This window comes from Ammospiza caudacuta, chromosome 6 (genome assembly GCF_027887145.1).
Source record: "Ammospiza caudacuta isolate bAmmCau1 chromosome 6, bAmmCau1.pri, whole genome shotgun sequence".
Taxonomy (NCBI): Eukaryota; Metazoa; Chordata; class Aves; order Passeriformes; family Passerellidae; genus Ammospiza; species Ammospiza caudacuta.
Window position 1 is genome coordinate 39928555 of NC_080598.1, and position 24792 is coordinate 39953346.

The following is a 24792-nucleotide window of genomic DNA, read 5'->3' on the forward strand; positions in this document are numbered from 1 at the left end:
ATATACAGTTTTATCTTCAACTAAATCAATTTTGTAAGTGGAACCTGAGATATACTCTATCTGCTGACATAATGTGGTAAAAAAGTTAACAAAATTAATTTGGTGAAGATTGCCTATTTTTTTTTCTTTTTAGAGAGGAAAAAATACCCTATGACCAAGACCAATTGTCTTGGCAAACTTTTTTTTGTATCCTAGCAAATAATTCTTGCAACTGGATTTTGTTTCTTTGCTGGTTTGTGTTTTTATTAGTTTGTTTTAGTAATAAATGCTGAATAAGCTGTTCTGTAAGGAAGTTTTCATTTCTGACCCATAGCCTCATAGTTACCAGATGATAATTCATTTTAAATGTAAATCTATTAAATAACAGCTAAAATATTTGCGGCAGAGGGCAAATGCATGTGATGGTGTTTGACTAATTTTAAATATGTAAAATAAAAACAATAGTTTTTATACAGCAAAAAGCTCCATTTATGGAAATAGGCTTACTATGCTAAAATAAACCTTAACAATAAGAGACAAAGATTACACAAGAAAATAAAATAATTTTTTTTTTTTTCTCCCCAAAGCATTGGTGCAGGCTGCAGTCAGTAATCTGATGTGCACTTTGAAATTTATTCCAAAGTGTTTCAGGACTGTTTGATTTTTCAGGTTAAGGACAATAAGACCCATTCTGTGCTAACTTAGATGCTGTGCAATCTTCATGAAGTCAGTGGGATTTTAAGAGATTTACATTGATGTCTTATTTAGCTTGGTGTTTGAGGATATGATTTTTTTTTTTGTTTTTCTATTATTATTACTGTTTCAGCAGAGAGGGAATAGGTGAGAGTTAACTCCTTAAAGAAATTTTTTAGAGAGCATTGGGCAATTGGCTGGGTCCATAGAAGTTCCTAGGATCTTGGCTTCTGAAGTGGAATCTAGCTCTGTGAAGTGCAAAGGAAGGTTTGGACTACAACCCGCAGTAGCTGCTATTATGTTTATAAATCCTTATTTGTTGCTTAATTTAAAAAAAGATGCAACCCCTCCACTCCCCCACTACATTAATGCTTCCCAGTCTCCAGAAAAGTTCCAACCTAATTCTGATGAGATGTAAAGCAGGGTTGTGGTTCACAGTCCAAATCTCTGATCTGGCTTTGAATATCAGAATGGCTGAGGATGGAAAGGATCCTCTTGCTCAACCCCTCTGGGCTGCACAAACAGTTACCTGGTTGCCTAGGATCATGTCCAGGTGGGTGCTGACTTTCTCACTGGTGGAGGCTCCACAACCCCTTTGTTCCAGTTCTCCGTTACCTTTACAGTAAAAAAATCTTCCCCGATGTTCAAATGAGACTGTGTTTCAATTTCTGTCATCTGAAAAAAGCAAAAAATAAACCAACCAAACAAAAACTGACAAGTATTCTACACTAGCTTGGTGCAGTGAATACTTATTTAGGACCTATTTAATCACAAGAGCGTTCAAATCCACATCTTCCACTTCCCAGAAGAATACTATAACCACTTCAAAATAAAGGTTTTCTGGAGCGAGCTGTATTCTGCTGCACTCGTATAACTGCTCAAGTAATAGCAATAACCAGTATTACTATTCCAGACTCATTTGGCCAAAGAAGTGGTTGGAAGAAAGAGCATAATTCTGAAGGCCTGTGATAAGAGCACTCATCTGGGAAGGATTCTGATAGTTTTTGCAAGGATTGCTTATGCATTTTTGAATGACTCATAATGCAACATGCTCTCACTGTCTCACTTTGTTTCATCCAATGAATCCTGATTTTTTTCTTTAATAGGGCTGTTTTTTTAGCAGAAGTTAAAGTCCCTCATTTTAGGAGTGTCTGGTAATATTTGGAGCAGTGGAAGATGTATGTTTGAGGCTCCTCTGGCTGAGAGGCGCTGAGAGACTTGTTCTCCTGTGTCTTTACTGAAGCCATGTAAAAACAGGCATCTCTTCTAGTCTTGGATCACAAAGTAAAAAACAAACAAAAAACCCCAAAACAAAAAATGGCCCGGGGAGTTTAATTTGGGGATTTTGTCAGTTGGTGTGATGGTGCACTGAAGATTTTGAAGCTTGACTTTTCTTTGATGTAGGCATTTCTGTATGGCCCAAAGTGAAGGGTTTGTCTCTCTCAGGCACACACAACATAGAGAACTCTCCTAGATCTCTTGTACTAGCTGATGTGGTTCCCTGCAGATAGCACTTGTGTTTCAAATCTCATTTTAAGATACTTAAATTTCCTCATATGGTATATATGGTACTTAAATGTCTAACTTAGAGGCCCTAGGTATCACAATAAATAAATCAATCTCTCTGGTAGTGTCTTAATTAGTGAATGCAGGAATATGCCAGAATTTGGAGGTGCTTGCTCCTGCCTTCATCACAGAGTTGTCTTCTTTCTTCTGCCTGTGGGGTTCCATGGGGTGAAAACAATGCTGAGGCCATCTCAGACCAGGTTTCTACCTTAAATAAGCAAGGAACCAGGGCTGTGCAGACATGAATTTGTTTGCACTTGACACACTGTAGTGCAGCCTTATTGAAGGAGGTCCTCAGTTTCCACAATAGATAACTTTCCATTTGCTCACAGAGCTTGTAGCTGGAGAATGATACCAGTTTTTTTCTCAAACCTGCAGTCTAAATTACTGTTGAAACGATTTTAAAAACCAAGATTACCTTAGAGCTATGTAGATGTTAATACTATAAAAATAATGATAACATAAAATAATTCTCTACTCACTAGAATATTTTTTTAAAAAAATCACAGCCTAAAATTCAACATTTGAAAAACCTGTAAAATTTCTCAAATAATTTATCCTTACTCCAGTCAAATACCATTAAATTACAAGGGAAAAAGGTATTAATTTGCAGAAGATACAAAAGCATCTAAAATGTATTTTTATTCCAGAGAAGAAGGAGGGAAAAAAAAGAAAATTGGTGGGTACTGTTTTGTGTGCAATTCCCAAGTATATTTTAAAAACAACATTGAATTTTTATAGCCAAATTATATTTTCTGCTAACGGGGAGCTGGGGAGGGATGAATAAGAGAATGATTGACAAACCTTTTAGGGCCTGATTTTACAAGATGCTGCGCACCTCCTGATTGCTGCCAATCACTTTCATTTTCTTTCAGTCGATCCAAGAACATATGGCATTATTCAGATGGTGCTGAGCACCTTCAATCACAGTCCTCATAATACCACAACATCCTCATTCTGTGCAAATGTGAGAATTGCTGTTGACATTTTAAATTGGAGGGTTATTTGGTCTTTGTCTGGACAAACTCCCAGCTGACACAAATGAATGTTCTGCCTGAAGAAGGATTGCAACAGGAAACAATAAATAATCAATTGTAAAAGCACTACTGTATTTATACAAACTATGTAGAATATCAACTTGATTTATAAAATTCCATACCTCTTCCACGTTTATTTGATGGGAAAAAAGCACCATTCTTGTGGGAGAATTGAAGTTTAGTTTACTCTCAGTGCAAATTTTGAAAAGTGGAATCTGTGGGTGTTATGTGCACAAGGCAGTTGATTTAAAGAGATCGGAAAGGCATTTAATTTAAAAATAAAATTTGCAAAATCAATTTCAACATACTGATTTGTCCTGCATTACAGTTACCTGTAGAGATCCTCTAGTCATGTCTATCTGTTTTTGATGCCTCTACAGAATAACTGTCCAGCATCCTCTGCCCAACCAATCAGAATGTAGGAAAATCTACCGATATGACGGAATCTACTGTGAATCTACCTACCAGAAGTATGTTGAAATCTGTGTGAGTCTTGCCTCTAGCTCGTGCATTTAGTGCTCGTGCTCTCCTGCTATTCCGAAATTACACGTGTGTTGAAAGCGTACACTTGTGTGCAAAACCTCTACAGCAGGGACAGAAGTATGTTGTTTAATTCTTTGGGATTGTGCTCTAAAAGTGAAAAAGCAAATAAAAAACCCTAAGACTTTTCTAAATCTCTTAGGTATGCTTCTGTACAGTGCAATAAACAAGAGTGTACACGCTAGAAAATCTAGGCAAAATGTATTGCACAGGTGCTTCACATCTTAGGGATTTGAAAGGTGTGTTATGTATAAATTAGCTGTCACTTTTTTTCAGTCATGTAATGGAATGATGAGTTGTAATTTGCATAATCCTTTAAGAAGTCAAATTATACTGTCATGTAGCAGACTTAACATGCTAGCTAGGATTTCATAGCTTTGCAGCTAATTAGTATGTACCTTACAGGACAGTTAAATTGAAGTTGAGTCCTCTTTCTTTGCAGTCGTTTGCCTTTGTCCGCTGCCCTAACAGAGCCCGCTTTTGTGCGTAACTCAAGATCATTACTGGTGCTTCTGACAAAAATGCTATTGCTCTGGGCAGGCAAATGCAAAGGGCTTGACTTCTGTTAGTTCTGCAAGCAGTGAAGTTTCTATTTTACTGCAAGAAGGATTTAATTATCTATTTCAACATAGAATTGAAGAGTATATATTTGACAGGTGTGTTGCAGATGATTTTGTATTAATATTGCAAATGCATTATGAATTCTGTTATCTCGCTGGATTTTGAAACTGCATTCTGTCACTTAGTGTTTGCTTTTCATGCTCCAACTATATTCCCGTTTTGTATACCAGTGTTACCATTATCATCCTCTGTATAACATTTCATTTTCCGATAACCCCTTAAATTCTAAAAATTAGCTGTGCTGTGCATTAAAACAAAATGTTTCTTTGGCAAGGGCAATCATACTCATTAGTTTTTTAGATCATATTCTCTCATTCCCTTTTTTGATTCTATAACCTGCTGCTTGTTTCCTGAATCTTTTCTCTTAGTAATAGGTACAACCACATCAGTAAAAGCTGTCACTTCGATGTAAATGAAGACTATCGTTTTGGTTTACAGAAGTGAGAGGAAAAGAGAAATCTAGATTTATCAAAATAATTACAGCATCAGTGTAACTTGGTGAGCCAAAATGAAAATCTGACCTCTTGCTTGGCTTTTTTTTTTTTAATGAGTGGCTAATTTTGGTGTGAGATATGACTTATTCCTGATATACATAGACATAAATACTTTCTGAACTTTTTGAATTTTTTTGTGGCTTTTCCCTTTTATCTCTCTAAATTATGGCAGTGCCCAGAGTAACTGAAGCAGTCTGCATCTTGCATGATTTTAAATGTCACCACAGAACCTTATTTCAGTGTTTTTGCTTCTCTTGTAAGTTCAGTAAGCATAAAAATATATTCATTTATTTAAACGTATGAAACAGATTTGTTGTGCAATATTTATATCAGTTTTTAGAACAACTTCAAGATTTTGAAACTTTGTGGAAATAAGAAAACTTGGCACAGTTTGTCATGAGTGTTAAATACGGTGATGGCTTCACTCTGAATGCTGCAATACAGTTGATTATCTTTATTTCATTTTGTTTTTATTAGGTAAAATTTATAGTCAATACACTTAAAACCAGCTAGCTGTGCTGCCCACAAAATGAAGTAATTGATGCTCCTATGCAATTGCAAACAAAAATCGGCAAAATCCAAAAATCAGACTGATTGTGAAACAATGTTGATTTTGATATTTTTGTCATTTCTGAAACGTGAATTCTGAAGTATTATAGCCCAGTTCACCTTGCTTGTAAAAAACCTAGATTATTTTGGGATGCTAACAGCTAGATCTTTCTGGAGAAGATATAGAGTCCTTTTTGATTAGTGAAATTTTCTCTTGGTTCTTCTTCCATGCTACTTAAACTCTCTCAGGCATTCTTTCTCTCTTCTTCCCAATAGCTGCTTTTGGTAATGTATTACCATAGTAATTTATTTCCAAAAATATTACAGAAAGTTTCTGAAAACTGCTCACTAATCAAGACCAAAAAAAAAAAAAAATAAAACAAGCAATTTTTGTAACACTTTGAAAGCCTTTAGTGTTTCAAGACATATGAACATTTGGTACTAGATGTTCATGTGCATCTCAGATGCTCAGTCTCTCTCCTGATTAGGTTGGGAAAGGAAGAATGGATCTAAAAATGCTACTAGCTGTTAGGAGAAATGGTTGTGTGACTCCTTTCTCATGCAGGATAATTTTTGGACTGGACACAAAGCAGCAAACTGCTTTATTTTGAAAGCTAAGGGAGTTTTAAGGGCTGGCCAGACAGGACAGAGACTCATGGATTTTGGAGCTTGACTTTTTTCCTGTCTAGTAATTTTAAAATTAAAAGAAGTGTTATGCAGAAAACCTACTCTGGACTTATGCTTAAGCATGTACCTGCTAAAATATTTTGTGTAAAGCTACTTAGCTGTTGAAATTAAGATAGTCTGATCCTTTCTCCAAAAATTTCAAAGGATCATACCATGACCTTCTATGCCAAAAATACTTTTCAGAAAACATTTGGGGAAGTAACATTTATAAACAAATTTTAGTGCTAATAAATACTGGAAATAAACATTTTCACAAGTTCTTAAAAGCATGGTAAATACATTCTAGTGCTATTTAAAAAAATGCAGATAGGTCTTTGTGGTACACATTCTTGAGGAGCTGGACTAATGGTTTGCTAGCTAAAAAATATAAAATGGGCAAAAATAGTGAGTATTCTTATACAGATCTTTCTGGAGTCTTTATGATATTCTTGCAACTGAGTGGAACAGCTGCTGCTGGATCTCTCACTTGGAATAGAGTGGAACATACAATTTCAAAAGATGTTGGCAAAAGATAACAGATTTCTCCCCTCCTACATTGTCCCTCACCTTGATTGCCATGGGCCCGTGGGATTTTTAGGTCACTGAACATGTAAATATGCTCTTAAAAAGATGTAAAGTAAGCTTCAAAATCATTACAAATAATTTCTATGTTCACAAGTGGTAGGCACTTGTCTTAAGCTAGAGAGGTAAAACCAGAGGCCTGTCAGTTACTGGCCTGGAATACAGCTGTCAACTCCTAAATATTTCTCTTTTTCTTTTCCAGTTGCCTCAGCTGTAGCAAGGTATGTCCAGGCTCTTCTTTTGTGATGTCAAAAAACAACTGACAACAAAACAAGAGATTTCTTGTTCAGTTCTAACTACTTTGCTATAACTAAACTGCCAAGGTTTTTCCCTCTGCCCAGATTGAAAAATCTTTCTTCTGCTTGCTCAGACAACCCTGGTTTGCACTCTTCCTCACCTTTATGGAGTGTCAAACAGTGAACAAAGCAGAGCTACTTGCCCATGCTCTCCTTTGATTTGTTGCCAAATTACAAAGAATACTAGCATGTCAAAAATGAGCGGTTTTGCCTGTCTGCAGGGGACCTGTTGAGTACAAGCAGAGGATATCTCAGAAGTTTTTTGTTCTCAGCCTGGAAGCCACTTCAAAAATGACCCTTCAGGTATCACCTGGGTGGCTGTTGTGTGTTATCTCCCAAGCAAGGGTGGAAGAATCATGTCTACCCAACTTTCCTCCTGTCCATATTAAGGAGACTTCAAGGTCATGTCTCTCTTCAGGAATATGGAGAGCAGGGAGGGGTTCTGCAGTAAGCTGTTTCTTCTGAAATCAATGGCATTGAATATGTAAGGAAAACATCTAGTTCATTTATATCTCACAATTACAGCTATGGTCTTATTAGCTCTTTTTATTTCTCAGCAAGTTAGTGAAATGAACACAGAAAGAAGGCTCAGTTTAGGGGAACGACCTGTCCTGGAATGTGTAGCTTGATTACATAAAAAATGTTCATCCTGACACTGTAAATGCTCAAAATATCCAAACTCAATAGACCAAAGTAAGCTCCTGTCAGACTCCATGTTGAATCAAATGCATAAATATTTCTATAAATGAGAAAAGGAAGTGCAAGCCTAAGCTATTCCATTCAGTCTCTAAAGACATTTATATATTTATCAGATTGATATAACAAAATTAGGATTGGTTTGCATACACGAGAAATCTAATGGCCACTCTAGTCAACACAAATGAGAATATAATCCTTTTAACAGGCTTTCCTGGGGTTTCTAGTGAGGGAATTCAACCATCTGCAGAACGTGGGAAGATGGGTACTTGAAGTGGTCCATAGTGCCCACCGTCAGTGTCCACCTTAAGGCGGATAAAGCTGTAAGAACCCTGCAGAAGGGGAGCTGGTGGTTCCAAATGGAGAGCCATGTTCTTGTCAAAGTGGGTTAGACCCCCCAGCTGGGCCTGCTGGTTCAGGTCAGTATAGTCACTGAAGCAGCACAGAAAGGCTGGTGATGCCTGAGCAGTTGCTATTTTTCTCCATCTTGTTTCTTAGTTGTGGTGCTGCACATAAATTGCCTTAGAAAAATGTACGTCTCTTCAGAATTTTTGTTTGGATATTCTGACTCATCTGCTGCTGTATAGCTAAGGAAAAGATACACTAGTCTTAAACAATTATTTTAGCTCCAGGAAAAAGATATAACATGAAAGACAACAGGACTATCATTCAGGCTAATGCTGTAGGGTACATAAGTATTTTTTTTCCAACAATGGCTTCAGGATCACATGTTTAGGGGTTACCTTGAGAGAACAGCTGAAGAAGCTGCTATTTAGTTTGCTCTGCTCTAGTAAAACAGGAAGGAGAGGTTGCATCTTCTTCCACAGTAGATTTCACTTTGCAGTAATGTTCCATCACTTCACAGTTTGATTTTACTTCTCACAATGTGAATTTAATAGATGTATTTGAAGAAGATATTTAGTATCTCGTCTTCATAAATTTGACCTCTTAGAAAATATCAAAAGCTCATAACCCAATTCATTCTCTATCAGCAAAAGGCAGAGAAGGCACTGCTATACTCATGTGACAGGCTTTTAACATAAGTCAACTGATCCTTACAGCCTCAGCGTGAGGCTGCCTGGAAAAACTTTATCCCTTTTACCACTGCCTGTGCTTGTCTTGCCTTTGTGTAGCATTGAGCATATTTTTGGGTTCTCTGTTCTCAGGTGTTCCAGGTGTCTTTTGTGGGAAGAAGAAAGGTGTCATTAACCAAATTTAAAACACATTCAAAAGTAAGCCAACATCTCCCTTACGCATAAAACATGAGTGGGCTTTCTCTGGGTAAGAAATGAGATTAGCTGTGGTACTTTAAAATGATTAATGATCACTGGCTAGTATTAAGTTGAACCTCTAATCCTTGGCTGATTGGAGCATTTGAGAGAACAGCACTCAAAAATTACCATTTTTTAGTAAAAAATGTTGCCATGTTTTGATTATGATGCGGTTAGATGTTGCAGTGGCTTTAAAGTTTTACTTTGAGATGATTGGGATGTAGCCTGAATAGAGAGTAGGTGTGATACACATGTTACCTGAAAATTTTCTTCCTCTGAAAAGTATATTACTATATTTAGGTTTACAAAATACTGTTCAGTCTATAGCTCAATACAAATTTTGAAGGTTCACTTAAGCTTTGCAGTATCAAATTGTAATATATGTCTGAGTCAAATTCTGAAGTGAATTTGGTATTGTTCAATTAATGAATTAGGCAATTACCTTCATTAAACTGTCTAGGTCTTCAGGTCCTGTAGCCACACCCTTTCAATACAATATTAGTCACAGTTTGCTAATTTCCTGTTAAGACAGGTTTTTTGATATTGTACTGAAATTGCTTTTGTACTTCTTTCTCATTTCAGAAGGGGTCTTGTTCTGTTGTTCATTTCATGGGGTTTTTTTATGGTGCGGTTTTGTAGTGCTTTTTTTTCCCCCAGAAGTCATATTACTGGTTTCAGAAATGGGAAGATCAATTCAAATAATCTGTGACTGAGCTTTTCTGTGTATTCAGCAAGGTTTCACTTTTCCCATGCTCTTTCAGTAACTTGCTGCTTTGCACAAATACGGAAGCCTTAATACCAAGCATATCCAAAATATGAATTGGGAAATGAGTGAGAAGTTCATCTGGCTTACTAACAGCTTAAATGATCATTCCATGATTTGGGAAATAATTGTCCCACAAATATAAAGAGCTAGCTAAATACCTGCTGTAAAGCTCAAATAAGTGGCAGGAGTTGTGGTAGCAAAGCTGTCCTGGGACATTTTAAGTATGCTTTTGAATGATAGAACTCTAACTTTTTGTCTTTATCTGCCTTAAACAACAATATAAGATACTGACACAGTGTTGCAACTTCTTTTTGGAAGAAAGATGCTGATTATAAAAACTTCAGATGAAAGAAAATCCAGCTTCTTTTTAGATGAACAGTACTTAGTATTTGTTAAGTATTGTTACCTTATTTTCTGTAGGATTTTTCCTAATTTTATGTAGCAGAAGCATGTAAAATCCAGCATTAAGAAGCTGAAAAGTTCTCTAATATTCATGAAACTCCTCATTTCCTCCCACTTCTCCATTTAAATATCTGTAGACAGTAAACCAGTAATCATTTATCCTCCTCTTTGACACAGGTTTCTCATTTTTAGCAAGGCAAGTTTTCCATAATTTTGAATGCTTCTTGTAGCTGATTAACACTTTCTAGTTGGAATACTAGTGTAGTCCTTTAGTTGTTCCTGTGGGAATGCTTGGGGATCACAGATATAAACTAGAACCACCTTGTTACATGCTGTTTGAAACAGAAAGATTCTCGTCTCAACATCGGTAGTGATTTCTATAATCCTTTCCTATTGCTACTCCGTGTTTACTCCATTGTACATCAATGGTTTTTTTCACTGCTCTAGCCAGGGTATTGCACTGTAGGCTAATATTAATTTGGTTATCCACCATCATCCATATGCCTCATTCTAGCATATTATATTGTCTTTGGTTGGAATGTGTGCTCTTAGTTATGAGATAGACAGCTTTGTGCTCAGCTGTGTTAAAACACATCTTATTCAGGTGAGCCCAGGCTGCCATGCAATCTGTGGAACTGACAACTCCCTGGTATTTACCATTTTATTATCTTTTGTGTCATCTGCAAATTTTACTGGGAAGGATTTCATGTTTTCTTTCATATCACTGATTTATTCTCCTGCACAGGTACTCCCTAGGGAATAAAGGGCTCATGCAGTTCTTTCCCTGCACGGAGTACTTGGGGTAGATCTAATCCATATATCAGAGCTGCTGGTCATAATGTCTGGGAGCAGATTAGGGCTGCCGGCACTGATGAGTTGCAACCAGGCAGGGGCAGTGAGTCATGAGCACACTCTTCACTTGCAGCAGTGTGAGATGGCTGCAGCCTCCTTTCAAGTAATGCGAGCTTGTTTCGCATAGTGATGCTGTTGAAATGCAGAGACAATTCTCCTTTGAAAATCTGTGCGTTTGTAGTGATGGCTACTAGTAAATTCCCTTTTTTTTTTTTTAAAGCTGTTTCTGGAAACAAAGCTAGATTATTTGCAAGTGGTTAGCAAATTTAGTTACTGTGTTCATCTAGGAAGATAAACCAACTGGTAGTTTTTGGAATCCCTGAAATCTTTCATATTAGTTTCCTTCCTTAATGAATTATTTTTAATGTCTTTTCCAAATGGTGCTTTTATTTAGAACTACATGTGTTTTTCAGGTGAACGGAAGATTAAATGGTGAAATTAGCAAGCATAAGGCTCTATTGAAAAAAAGTTCAGAGTTTACTAAAAATGAACCTTTTGTTAACATTTTGTTTCTCAGTTTTCTTCGACCTCCCAGAATAGGAACCTCAAAATCATGTTCTAAATATTGTTTTGGTTTTTTTTTAATTTGGCTACTTAGAAGCCCTTCACAGTGCTGTATCTTGCCTAATTTTAATGCTAAATTGTTATTTAACAATCAATGAATTCTTCTACCTGGCCATAGGGTTTTATGATGAAAAAGTGACACAGCTCCCATTTCACATCCAGATAGAGCCATATCGCTAAACTTTGAAATTATTTATAAAGAAACTGTTATCATAAACATGCTAAAATTCCATTATGATGGTGATACCTATAGTCAAAGTATTTAATACTGATTTGCTTTCCCTTTAAGATAAATAGTGCTTCAGTTAAAACATGTGAATATTGAAAAAAGTCTGCATCATGTCAAACTGGTATACAGAAAAGAAGACTTCTATTGCATTCTGTGAATTTTTACTTTTGTTGTTGTACAGATATTTGTCAGGTGTTTGTGGTCTTAAAAGTTCCACGTTCACACTCATGTGCATATGTACATATATGGACACACATAGAACAAACACTTTAAAAAGAAAGAAAATTCAATAATTCTAAGGAAAAAGACAAGCATAAAGCATGTTTCTATCTAAGTGCAATAGGAAGGTGAAAAATTTTAATTGTTTTAGGTATGAAGTGATTCTCTATTATTGTTTCAAAAAGCTAACAAAAAAAATACCTCCACTCAAAACAAATAACAAGAAAACCACTACCATATGAACTAAAAATTATGTAATTAAGATTTGCCCTTAATTTCTGGCAAATAGGGATTAAATTTCTTGTGGATACCAAACAAAAATTTTGGTCAACAAGAAGGAAAGACATACTCTGTCACACTTCAAATTTTCTGCACATTAAGCAACAGGAGACCCATGAAAGGAGATACCTTTGCCTGTTATAGTTGCATTGAACTTTGTCTTATGGTTTCATAAGCAATGTTGGGTCTGTGCCATCTTTGAGATTACAGACTGTGATGCAGAGTAGTTTAAGATGCTGTATCATGTACCATTTAATCAGGCTGCACTACTCGGAGTATGTGTTGTGTACTGGGAATAATTTGCGTGTCGTCTTTCCAGCTGCATCTATATAAAAGGTGAAATTCCCCTACCTCTGCACAAAAGTCAGCTAAATGGACTGTGGGGAATGGAGCAGCAGTTGAATGAATTAATTTCATGTAGCTGTCCATAGCTAGCTGTGACAATGCAGTGTGTTTCCTCCACAGCTGACTCTCAGCCAGGACCTGTACACATCTTTGTGCAGGTCTTGGGCTGCTGAATTTCAATATGTTGATCAATTATCTCCTTGCCTAGAAGCATCCTGTACAGTATCCCACCCTCTTGCTAAATTCCAGTGACTCATTTACTGCCTGGGGCAGTAGTCCTGCAAGCCTTGTGACTGCACTGGACTTCATTAATTATGGTTTTTACCTTTGATACCTCTGAGATCACTGCTGTCTTAGGAGAGGCTGCTGTCTGTGTCGCAGTCCCCTTCTGCATATCCTTTCATGTAAGCCACTGTACATCCTGCTTCTCATGGCTGGAAGAGAGGGGCTGTTGTGCAACTCCCCTTTCCCCTGTAGAAAATCTGTCATTTCTGGGAGTGCTCTCCACTGGAATCCTCAGTGAGGAGCATGTAGATGGTCCAGGCACAGAGAGATAGCACCAGGATTTTCAAGTTGTAAAAGGCTTTGTGTAACCAGTCAAACTGCAGGGTGCAATGAGTTTGTCAGCCTGGTAGTCCTGGGACTGTCTGGTAGCATCACAGGGTTGCAGACACTCTCTGCACTGGGCTGTACACTAGGCAGCCTGACTCCCATGTAACAGTGACCAGTACTGAGCAATGGATTGCTTTGGTATAGCTTGCTTTGGTATAGCATGTACCATTGCTTTTTCTAGCAGTATTTTCTTTGCATCAAGAATGCTGCTGTGCTCTATGTTTTGAGCTACATGTTTTACTAAAAAGGGCATTCATATTTTGCTAACTTGTCAGGTTGAATGGGTTTTGTTATTTAGTAGCTACAGAGGGAAATACTGAACTAAGATTAAGAGCAGAATACAAGCCAAGCCTATCGTATGTATTTGGTATAGCTTGATCAATTGGAGCTATCTAAGTGATGTAGTATCCCACTTGGACAAAGATCCATCAGCAGAAACCTCTACACATATACTATTTTACTTGCAAAACTGTTCTTTTACTGATATTGCTTGTTTTGCTAAAAAGTGATAACTTTCCTGGATGAGTCTAAAGCTGATCTTTGCTGATATAGCTGATTACATGCTTAGTGCTTTGCCACAGTGGTGTACCAAGATTGCTCTATTGGCAAAATGCTCCTAATGCCAACCTCATCTGATTTAGTGATTCACTATTCTTGATTTCAGAGCTCAACAAAATAAGACTCCTATTGTAGAATATGAAGGGACATTAGTTGCTCCTTGACTCTGTAGTGAATAATCATTGGGATAAAGAGAATCAAGAGCTGTACTGCATTTAAAAATCAATCCTCTTTTTCATAATATAATTAAATTTTTTTCATTTCAGATATTCTTGTAGACTTGCATTAAGGGTGAGAAACCTAATCTTCTGAGTTGCTTGACTTATTTGATATATTTTACTTATTTCAGTTTTGGTCTCCATAGAATGCTGCTGATGGTGTGATTTGCCTGATTGTGACAGTGCTAAACCTCACATGGTCGATCTCCTTTGCCTTGAAATCAAATGATGTAAACAAAAACTTTCCAAATGTATTCTGATCTTTTTCACCCCCTCAAAATCTATCAACCAATATTGCAGTGAAGAACCTGGCAGTCAGAATCTATTCAGGCACAAAGCCTTGCTGTGTGCTTTGTGCAGCACCTAGATTGGTGCATAAGGCAGCATTTTATGGTTATCATAGCAGGAGGCTTTCTTGCTTCCTGGAGCAGCAGCTTTTAGAGCTGCTGCATTGCTGCTTGATTACTGGTGATGGTTGTGTTACATGCTGGAGCCAGCGTGACTGAGACAGCTCTGATTCATGTCACTCTGGGCAGCACCAGGCATGTATCCAGACCATGCATCAGTGGTGACTGTGCCATTGAAATTGCTGGAAAAGGCATGGAATCAGGTAATCATCCATAAACAGTGAAGTTCACAGCTGGTAGATTTGTATCTTATGGGATTGTGGTACTGTGTAATAGGCAAAAGCTCTTAAGTTTACTAAACAGGTTAAGGCAACTTCATTAGATAGGGATTTTTCCATTGTTGATGTTGGTTTATTTTTACCTCACCTCCTCACTAAGTGCATTTGAAAGTTATAAAAAAAATAATTTGTGTGATGTCAAAAGAAGAGCTAATCAACTGCTCCAGGTCTAGGTTGTATTCTGAAGGTTAAACTGAAATCTAATTGTTGACATTATCACTAATGGAATGAAATGCATTCTAAAAGGTAGAAAATCACATTGGCTTTTCTGAATTTTCTACACTCCAAATTTTTCCGTTTCTCTCACATAGATATTTTGATGAATTCCTGCAGCAATACCTATTTTGCAAGAATAAAATTAATCCAAGCAACGAACTATTCATCCTTCCCCCCAGTTTACACCAGATACAATCCATATTAGGTAGAAACCAAGGGATATATTGTGTGCCTGAATTTGGGGGAGGGATGGACTCTGCTCTTAGAATCTTTTAAGAATTCATAAGAAGGGGTATCAAATACCATATTGTGTATAGATGTTTAGAGAATTTTTATATGGGAATTGGTTGACTCTTCAATGCATTGGCTTTTATTAGAGTAAGTCCTGTTTTTTCTCAGGAACAATTTAAGGAGGTTGTGACCTTCTCTGAGCTTCCAGGCTTGTAGAGCCTCCTGAGCTGAGTGCTTTTCAAGGGATACTTAGCACTGGCCAAACAGATCCTGTAAATATCTGTATGGGGACTTGGTGGCACAGCAGCAATATGTTCATGGTTGCAAGTGGGAGTTTTGTTGGGTTTTTTTGTTGTTTTTTTTGCTTCTGGAGAGCACCACAGTCCTGATGCGTGTGGTCTCACCCCTGAATGCTGATGAACACTCGCTCTATCCATGTGCTGTTGGGGTGTTTGCAATAACCTGGAGTGTAGCAGAAAATGCTGTTCAATATCAGGCTCTGCAGAGGGGAAGTAGGGCTTTATAAGAGCTCCTCTGCTCTGAGGGTTGATGCTCTGCATGTTCCAAGTACTGTAAAGGCAAGACTTAGCTCTTTGTCTTATCGAACATATTTGATAAGATAGTGGTGATTTGGTGAAATGTAGTAAAATTCATTTTGGTGTGTAGCTTCTTTTAGATTAGTATTATTTTAACTTTTCCCATGTTCTTATCTAAGACTACTTTGTAAATTTTAAAGTAAGTAAGTGGTTACTGATGGTTGTTGGGCCTCCTGTTTGTACCCACAATATTTATGACTTTGTATTTTGACTTACTTTTATGATTCCTATGTGTAGGTGTTTTTTGATTGACAAACAACTAAATTCAGTTTGGATGACAAAATCCAGTGTATGCAAGTATCAGCCCTTTATTGCTATGTTGAAGCAAAATTTTACATCTGCATTAGAATGAAAAACATAGTTTGAGTTGATACAGGTGTTGCATATTGCATGAAGGTAGCAAGATGACATTAAGAACAGAAAGTTAATTTATTTTAGGCCAAATGCAATAGTAACTACAGACCAGAATGAATTATTTCCTTGCCCCCTTCATGCTTATGTTTGGATACTGCAATTCTCCCCACCACTAGCCTATATTACCAAGTACTCATTGCAATCCCCATAGCTTCTTCTACCACTGCTTGTACTCCCTGTTTCTTTAACCTCCAGCCCTAGAAAGAAGGCTACATTCCTTGTTGGGACATCCCTCTGTAGAGCTTTAGGGAGTGCTTGGATGGATAGATCAGTGCCTGGTAGTGGTTTTAATGTAGAAGGCAACAATGTTTCCCCTGGCTTGAGGCTGGTGTTTGGGAGTCCACAGTGTGCTTTCCAGATAACACTGCAAATGGTTTCTGCCAGGAGAAAACAGGTAAATATAATGGAGCAGGAAGGTAATTGGGGAACTGTTCAACATAATTCAGTTGTGGTCTCAGATGCAAGGGACCCAAAAAATATTAGTTAAAACATAAATACTGGGGTTACAATGCTTGTTAAATAGTAGTGAACAATCCTCTCAATAAACATATGAAAATTTAGGTCAGATTTGTAGTTTTTCACCACACTGGTGAAAAAAAATATTGTAGTAGAATGAACTATCATGCTATTGCTTACAGATCTTTTTTGGCAAGTAGCTTTCCAGTGTTGTATCTGAAAGCAGATTTAGAATGTGAAAATCATACTGGTTTTTCATCCTCATTTTAGTCAGATGAAAAATAGGCCCTTGGTTTGTATAGGTATGACACCATTTTCTCAAAACATGTTCTGCTGTGTGCTATCAATTCTTGTAAGTGTGCAGTGTGTTTTTTCTCTGAGCCTTTTTTTAACCCCTTTCACTGTATACCCACGATCTTTCAAGAACAGTAAGAAAAAAGTCTGAATATCTTGAATTATTTTCTTTTTTTTTTTCTGTCATTTAAAGTCTCCTATGTCCTTAAACCCCAATAATTTGCTTTCTCTCTCGGTAGTATTTCTTGGAAACGAAAAGCGCTGTCACACTTAGACTTTTTAGTTCCTAGTAGAATAATTGGGTGACTTTTCCAGAAATTCTTTTTTCAAATTGTCAGAGGAAGATTTGATTTAATACAAATTCAATAAGATCTATCTTCTTTGAGATGAATAGGTCTTTAGTAGATAGTTAAAGGTAATAGCAGCTACTATTTCAGTTGCCATAAGACTGGCCTCTTATTTGGCTTGTGTCTTGCCTAGTCACTAATTCCTGAGTGCATGAAATCCTATTTAGCTAGAACAGTAGCATTTTACCTATTCTTCTAACTGTCTCTTTTCCTAGCTCTTTATCATTATACAGTTAAAATAAGACTGTGTAAAATATATGTAGCATGTTCATCAAAGAATATTTGTGATGGAAGACAGTTCAGTTTGCAGTTTAGAAATTCAGTGTAAATAACTAGGTATTTAGGATGAGTGCTGTCTGGATATGTGGGTGGATCACCATTTGAGTCTGTAGCTTGCACTGTGTAGCTAATTCTGTCTGCAGACGTGTGAGTTTCGTTGTCACACTGGTGTGCGCATATCTATTTATTCAGGGACACATGAACATGTGTGACAGAAAAGTTAAATCATTCCAATTTGATTCATAACTTGCCTATATGAAGAGCACTCTGAAGAGTAGGAAAAAGGGCATCTGTTAATTCCAATTCTTTCAAACTGTAGGGCCAGGGACACTGGCTTGGACTTGAGAGGGTTGAATGGGTAACATGCTCTCTGAGACAAATGAAACTTGTGCAAGGTACAGGGGCAGGGTCCCTGGTTAGCTGCAAGTCAGCTGAAGTAGAAGAACTGTGGCTGAAAAGAATAGCACGGGCAGAGGCTGACTGTTGGTGAGGGGACAGAGGAAGGTGTGGACAGTCCTGTGGTTCTCAAAGGGTGCTGCTTGACATGCAAGCAGTTCTCATGGGTGATGGGGAAACTTAAGAACTGTATTGTCCACAGCCTTGTGTGCTAGGAAAGTAAAGGGTACTTTGGAACACATGGAAAAATCTGTATGTCTTTTGCTTCAACTTCTGTGTGTACTGGAAAGGAAGAGGTCAAAACTGCAGGGGTTCATGCTCTTTGCTTCTGCTCCTGACAGCTGGAGAACAAGGCTGGCATTGTCTTACAGGAATAGAATATTGTGTTGTGGAGGGGGAACCAGGAAGGTCCATGCCTAGTCATTGTGCCAGCAAAATCACAAAAGAAAATAGTACAATTTTCTCAGACTAGAGGAGGCTTAAAAGCTTGTGGATGTGAAACCCAAACACAATACCTAGATGAGGGGAAAGTAATCTTCCATGGCTGCCTGGGTGTCAGGGATCAGATGAATGATATTTTGTGTGCCAGCTTACAGTTAGGATTTTACAGCTTGGTCAGATACACCGAAGATGTGCTGACTGCAGTTTTAACATTTCTGAAAACAAAACAAGGCCTCCGAGTTCCATATCCATGTAGAAATCACTTATGGAGAGAATTTACTGCTCAATGCTAGTAGCTAATTGCATTCTCAGTTGCAGAGTCAATCAGGACACAGCAGAGGAGCATTTGGTTAAAACACTTCAGTGCCCTTTCCATAACAATAAGTGAAATGCTCTGTTTTGTGGCTTATGTGAGTTCTTGAGATTTTTGCTGTGGGGTTTTCTGGAGTTCTTTTGGGTGAGGAAAGGCTTCCTCATGTAGTGCAGTTTTTTCTTCCCTGGACAGAAAAAATGTAGGTGTTTTAATGGTAAAAATATTCAAATCTGATCTGAGATTATCACTTGTTGTTATTAGTCAGTTTAAAGCATTCAGCTTACCTATGCTTACTGCTGAATGGTTGTGCCTGTTTTTGATTCAATATACCATAATTTTGATAAAGCTTCATTGTCTGGTTAGTGGTGAAAATCAGTTTATGATCTAAAACCAGAATATTTGATCGATTTAAAATTTGGAATATCAGACACAAAGGCAGGGAAATCAGCATTTTTTTTGTGACTTCAATATTTGTGTCCTAGATATACTATGGTATACTGGAAACTGTATAGAGTTGTCAGATCTAGACAGTAGATTTGCTCTTTTTTTTCATTCAAACATTTTAGAACAAGATGATTGAATTTTTTTTTTTTTTTTTTAAATTTATTTTGTCTTTCAAGACTTTCATTTTAGTATTCTGTGTATTATTGTATTATTAGTGTTCTTTTGTCTCAGAATCATGTCCTGACCATGCTTTTATCTGCCCATACTATGTCTCCAGCCAGACAGACCTGCTGATGGTAGATGTAGTTCTCCAGGTCAGAGGTTGCTGGGAGTGTCTGATGCCTTCTCAGGAGGCTGAGGCTGACAAACAGCTCTGCTGTAGGGGAGCAGCTTTGTCACCAGGTGAAGGAGCTACAGGAAGAAGTGAACAGGTTACACAGTATTTGAGTGACCAAATCAGAGAGACCAATTGTTTTCAGAGCTGCTACAGTCTCAGGAGTGCTGAACCTGCATTGTAGTGGAGAAGCAGATGGGCTCAGAACCCTGCAGAGTAATCAAAGGACCTTTGGCCAAGGGACTGGGCTGGTGAAGTGACAGCTGGAAGCAGGTTGCTGCATGTACCAGGAAGAAGGCTCCTCAGAATTTGACAAGTAGGACTGGTAGCTTTTACAGCAGGTGTGAGGCTCTGGAACCAGAAGGCCAGACAATTAATGAGGTGGGAAAGGGTCTTTTTTGGGATGGTGGGACCTCCTAAAACAACACTACCTCTGTACCTCGCAACAAGGCTTCCTTGTTAGCAGGAAAAGGAGGATAGTTGTAATAGAGAACTCTTTTCTAAGGGGAATGGGGAGTCCAATATGTAGACCATTCCCACCTCACAGGGAATTCTGCTGTCTCCCAGTGGTGCTGATAAGAGATATTATTGAAAAACTCTCCAGTCTAGTAAGGCCCCCTGAATACTGTCTGTTATTGCTAGTTCCACCTGGCAAAATAACAGAGAGAAGGTGATCAAAAGAGACTTTCAGGCCCTGGGACAATTGGTAGAGGGAACAGGAGTGCAGGTAGTGATTTCATTGGTTCTTCCAGTAACACTGAATAATATTGATAAGAAATCGATCTGTTAGGTTGGTGTCAGCAGAAAAATTTTGGTTTTGTTGACAATGGAAGAATCTACTCAATACCTGGTCTACTGACACCTGATGGGATGCACCTATCCCAGAGGAGAAAAGGAGGTCTAGCACAGGAGCTAGTGTGGGGCTCATTTTGAACTAGCTTGGAAGAGAGAAGGGAAAAGACCAGGCTCTCCAGTGATGAATGATGGGATGATGTGCTAAAACTGGAGGAAATGAGTAATGTGGAATGGGGCAGCCCTGGATGTATGAACAGACTGGGAAATGGGATGTTGGAAAGTAGCAATGTGAAAAGGGACCAGGGGCTCCTCCTGGTTGACAGAAAACTGAATCTGAGCCAGCAGTGCCCTGGCAGCCAGGAGGGCCAGCCCTGTCCTGAGGGGCATCAGGTACAGCATCAGCAGCCAGGCAAGGGAGGGGATTGTCCTGCTCTGCTCTGCACTGGGGCAGCCTCACCTCGAGTGCTTGGGGCAGTTTTGGGCACCACAAAATAAGAAAGATACAAAGTTATTGGAGAGTGTCCAAAGGAGGGAAATGAAGATAGTGAAGGCCCGTGAGGGGAAGCTGTATGAGGAATGAGTGAGGTCACTTGGTCTCTTCAGCCTGGAGGAGACTGAGGGGAGATCTTATTCACCTCATGAGAGGAAGAGGATGGGCAGGCACTGATCTCTTCTCTGGGGTGACAGTGACAATACCCAAGGGAATGGCCTGAAGCTGTGTCAGGGAAGGTTTAAGTTGGATATTACAAAAAGGTTTTTCACCCAGGGCTGGGCACTGGAACAGGCTTCCCAGAAAGGTGATCACAGCACCAGGAGTGATAGAGTTCAAGAAGTGTTTGGACAGCAGTCTTGGGCACATGGTGTGATGCTTGAGATGGTCCTGTGCAGGACTCATGATTGTTATGGGTCCCTTCCAACTCAGCATATTCTGTGATTGTATTATTGTGTGAAAACATTGTTCTGTTTCTTCACTCTGGCGCAGCTAGGGCTCTTTTTCCTTGCTTAAGCCTCCTGCAGTCTCTCTGGCCCCACCGTCAATCATCAAATGGATGCTGAGACGAATTTTTTATAGCAGCTTCTATCAGTAAAGAGAAAATATTTTGAAAAATACAGTCCAAGAATTGAGTATCAGCCTGCATAGTGGCCTGGTCAAACAGGAGAATTAACTTTGTCAAGTTCTGTTTTGTTTTTTGGTTTGGGTTTTTTTTTTCAGTGTAGTTTTTTTTTCCAAATTTAAAAGAAAAGAAAAAGAAATTATTTGGGGTATAGCCCAAATAATAAAATTAGACTTTCTTGGCAAGGACTCATAATTGAGTCCTCATAGCTTACTAAAATTCTTAAGCTTCCTCATGATAATTTGTCTTCACTTTTTGGGTCTCTGTAATATGGAAACTCAGTGCATTCATGGGGGCAGTGAACAGCTTTTGTACTCAATAGCTCTGTTGTGTCCCTTGTTTTGTTTGCTTTTCAGGGAAAGCTTTTTCTGATGTTCAAAACCCTACAACAGGTATTAGTCTGCCTCTGAAGGAAGTATTCCAAAAGGGATTCTGGATGTCCTAGCAATTGTATTTAGTCTTTGTGACCAGGGCAAAACATACTCAAAAGATTTAGAAGGACATGGTGTAATGCACAGTAAATCTTGTATTAGAAAGCTGCAAACCCTCATTGAGAAGTTGCATTGGTCTCCTGAGCCAGAGAATATTGCTGTCCTACTGCAGCCCTACAGTACTGGAAACTGCCTTGAGAAGTACAGCTTCCTTGTTAGTTGATAAATACAGATTACAATCACTTACTAAGCTATATTATAGTGCTTGTTAACAATTTTTACCTTCCTAAATTGATTCAATATAATCCTTGTGATGGCTTTACCTTGTTTCTGGAAGACATACAGATAATGTGGTACTTATGATGTCTTGCATGTCACTGAAAATCTGCTGTACTTCTGTAGAAGAATTGTGTGGCAGGATCATATTAACATAGATTTTGGAATATTTGAGCTCCCATAGGGTATGGTGTGTGGCTGATATGACATGACTTGCCTTCAACAGTTGTTTTAACAAGATATCCTTCATATAAAATATACCAAGCTGAAAGGCATAACTGAGTGAGTTAAGTAAGAAACACTGGTGGCAAAATTCTTCACTTTCATCTTTATCTGATTAATTCAATGCTGAGTGTTACAGTGAAAGTCTTTTTAACGTAGCAAAGTATTTGGTATGTTTATTTAAGGAAAACCAAATAAAACCAGAAAACATAAAACCCCACCCCAAAAAGCCCTTTTATATTATTTAGTACAAGATCTTCTTTATTAAATTGTTAAACTGGTTGCAAATATATGTGCATTTACTCTAGTCAAAGCTCATAGTTCTTAAAATATCTTCTCACTCCTCCTAAAAACTGCTTTACTAATACATTAATTAACACTTCTGAAGTACTTGGCATATTTAACACAAGATAATTTACACTTCCTAATATTTTAAACTGTGTATTAAAAAGTCTAGCATTAGCGAACAGAAAATACACTGTATGTGAATACAGCATTAAGTGCTAAACATGTAATTTATGTGTAGCTCAGTCTTTAATTTATTAAAAATAGATATACTTTAATGTCTTGATAATAATGCTGATGTTGTTGGAATCACTTTCAAGCATTTCAAATTCCTGCTGATGGTTTTTCTTTTAATAGGACCATGCAGACCCTTAATATCTGTTAATAACAATATTTAAATTTAGGGGTATATAAAGTTAATTTCAGGTTTTATGGCATAATATTGTTTTAATTCTTATCTATTTCCTCCTTTCATAGAGGCTTTTAGTATTGATTGAAAAATATTCTGCCAATTTAATACCTGAAATACTGCACTTGTATCAAAAGGCTTTGACTGATCGTGTACTTGAGAACAGATTTCGGATATAGGCAGCTCTTTACTGTCTCTTGACTTTATGTTGTGGGAAAAGCTTACTACATGGGGATATGAAATGGCTTTAAGGTTTGGTAATGGGATGTGGAGACCTTCACCTTAGGTCACTAGTTTGAATGCAGCCCAGGTGGGTGGAAACTAAAACCCATTATCATCTTATGGCTCCTGGATGGCCTGTGGGAAATGAGTTGGTAGTCCTAGTCAACTTCCTGGGAGAAAGACAACAGCACTGCAGAATCAGCATCTTAGTGCTTGCAGACTGGGACTCTTGCTGGAACTCTGCAGAACAAAACAGTGGCTGGAGTGAGTCTGGGTGCTGAATTGCCTTTGTACCTCAAGTATTTTGTGTAGGTCAGACAAGAAGCATAATTGAGTTACAGAATGTAGAAACCATGGGCACTCATTTGGTCAAGTCTGGCTTGAAAATACACTTCCAAAACTGTCTATATTTTGCTCTCACTATCATTGCTTACAAGGTGCATTCAGAGAAATGCTGGATGTTCTTCATTTATAACTGGAAGGTCTGGGCCAAAAAAAAAAAAAACCCAAACAAAACCACCAAAAAATGTTTTACTTTAGTTAGCCTCTCCAGACTTTGTGTTATAATGCTGGTTTAATCTTTTTCTCCCTGTTATTTTTGCCACCAATCTCCAGTTGTTTTGCTGATCCTTGTACCGGAAGAGGAAAGTAATATATGCTAGATTATTGTCAGAGGCAGTGAAAGACTCGTAATTATAATCACTACATAAAATCAGTGCTCAAAATTTAATTGTTGGGAGAAATAGCCAAGCATCTTTTCCAACCCTTCTGACAGCTCCTGTGCATGGTGGCTTTCTGCCTTGAGCATAGTCTTGATTAGCTAGTGAAGCTCACGTGGCAGCCTTGTCAGGTGCTCTCTGGTTTTTTTGCTCAGGAAATGGAGGACTCTTCCTTCTGTCCTTAGCGTCATCTGAGCAGCCAGCCCATGGCATTACTGATCCCCATCACTACTGTCCCTGCCAAACAACAAACAATTATCTTTTATACATGGGCCGCGGGGCATGTCACTTGTGAGAAAGAGCAAGTTTCCATCAGGCTATAGATGCCTTCAGTCACACTCACGTTTGCTGGACATAACAGCAGCAGTCAGAGATGGTGTTTCATCCCAGAAAAGTCATGGGAACCGAGCGGCTGGGGTATTTCACCAGTTATACTGAAATCCAATTTGCTTCCTGCAGTGTTTGATGTTTGAGGATTATGGCAAGATCGTGGTGTTTCAGCTTCGTTTGAGTTCCTCAGACTTGATCTGAGTACCAGTGCAATTGGTGCTTGGGTGAATTTTCTTTAGAACAGAGACACATTTGTCAGGATTCACAGAAATTTCAAGCAAGTATTTATTTCTCAAAATACAGCACTACCTTCACAGAAAATTTGGACTGTGAATTAACTAATATTAAGATGCTGGGCACCTTTCTACTTGAAATGTTAAATTTTGTTTATATACAAATATAAAGGTTTATAGTCAGTATTGCAAGAGCCGATATAATGTTGTATCCTCCCTAATAAATTAATCAGATGCATAACATTAAGCTGCCTGAATACCCTGACTTCCTCATA

General features: G+C 38.1%; 1 protein-coding gene across 6 annotated transcripts in view; it reads left to right on the forward strand.

Moving 5' to 3' along the window:
* The window catches only part of NPAS3 (neuronal PAS domain protein 3), a 583895-nt gene that overhangs the window by 76636 nt on the left and 482467 nt on the right, over positions 1–24792 (forward strand). The window contains exon 2 of one of the 6 annotated variants that reach the window (XM_058807168.1): positions 3656–3745. The exons of the other annotated variants lie outside the window; for them this stretch is intronic. Within the exon in view, the coding sequence (XP_058663151.1) occupies positions 3656–3745 (90 nt within the window). The remainder of the gene's footprint in view (positions 1–3655; positions 3746–24792) is intronic. 6 annotated transcript variants of the gene reach the window in all.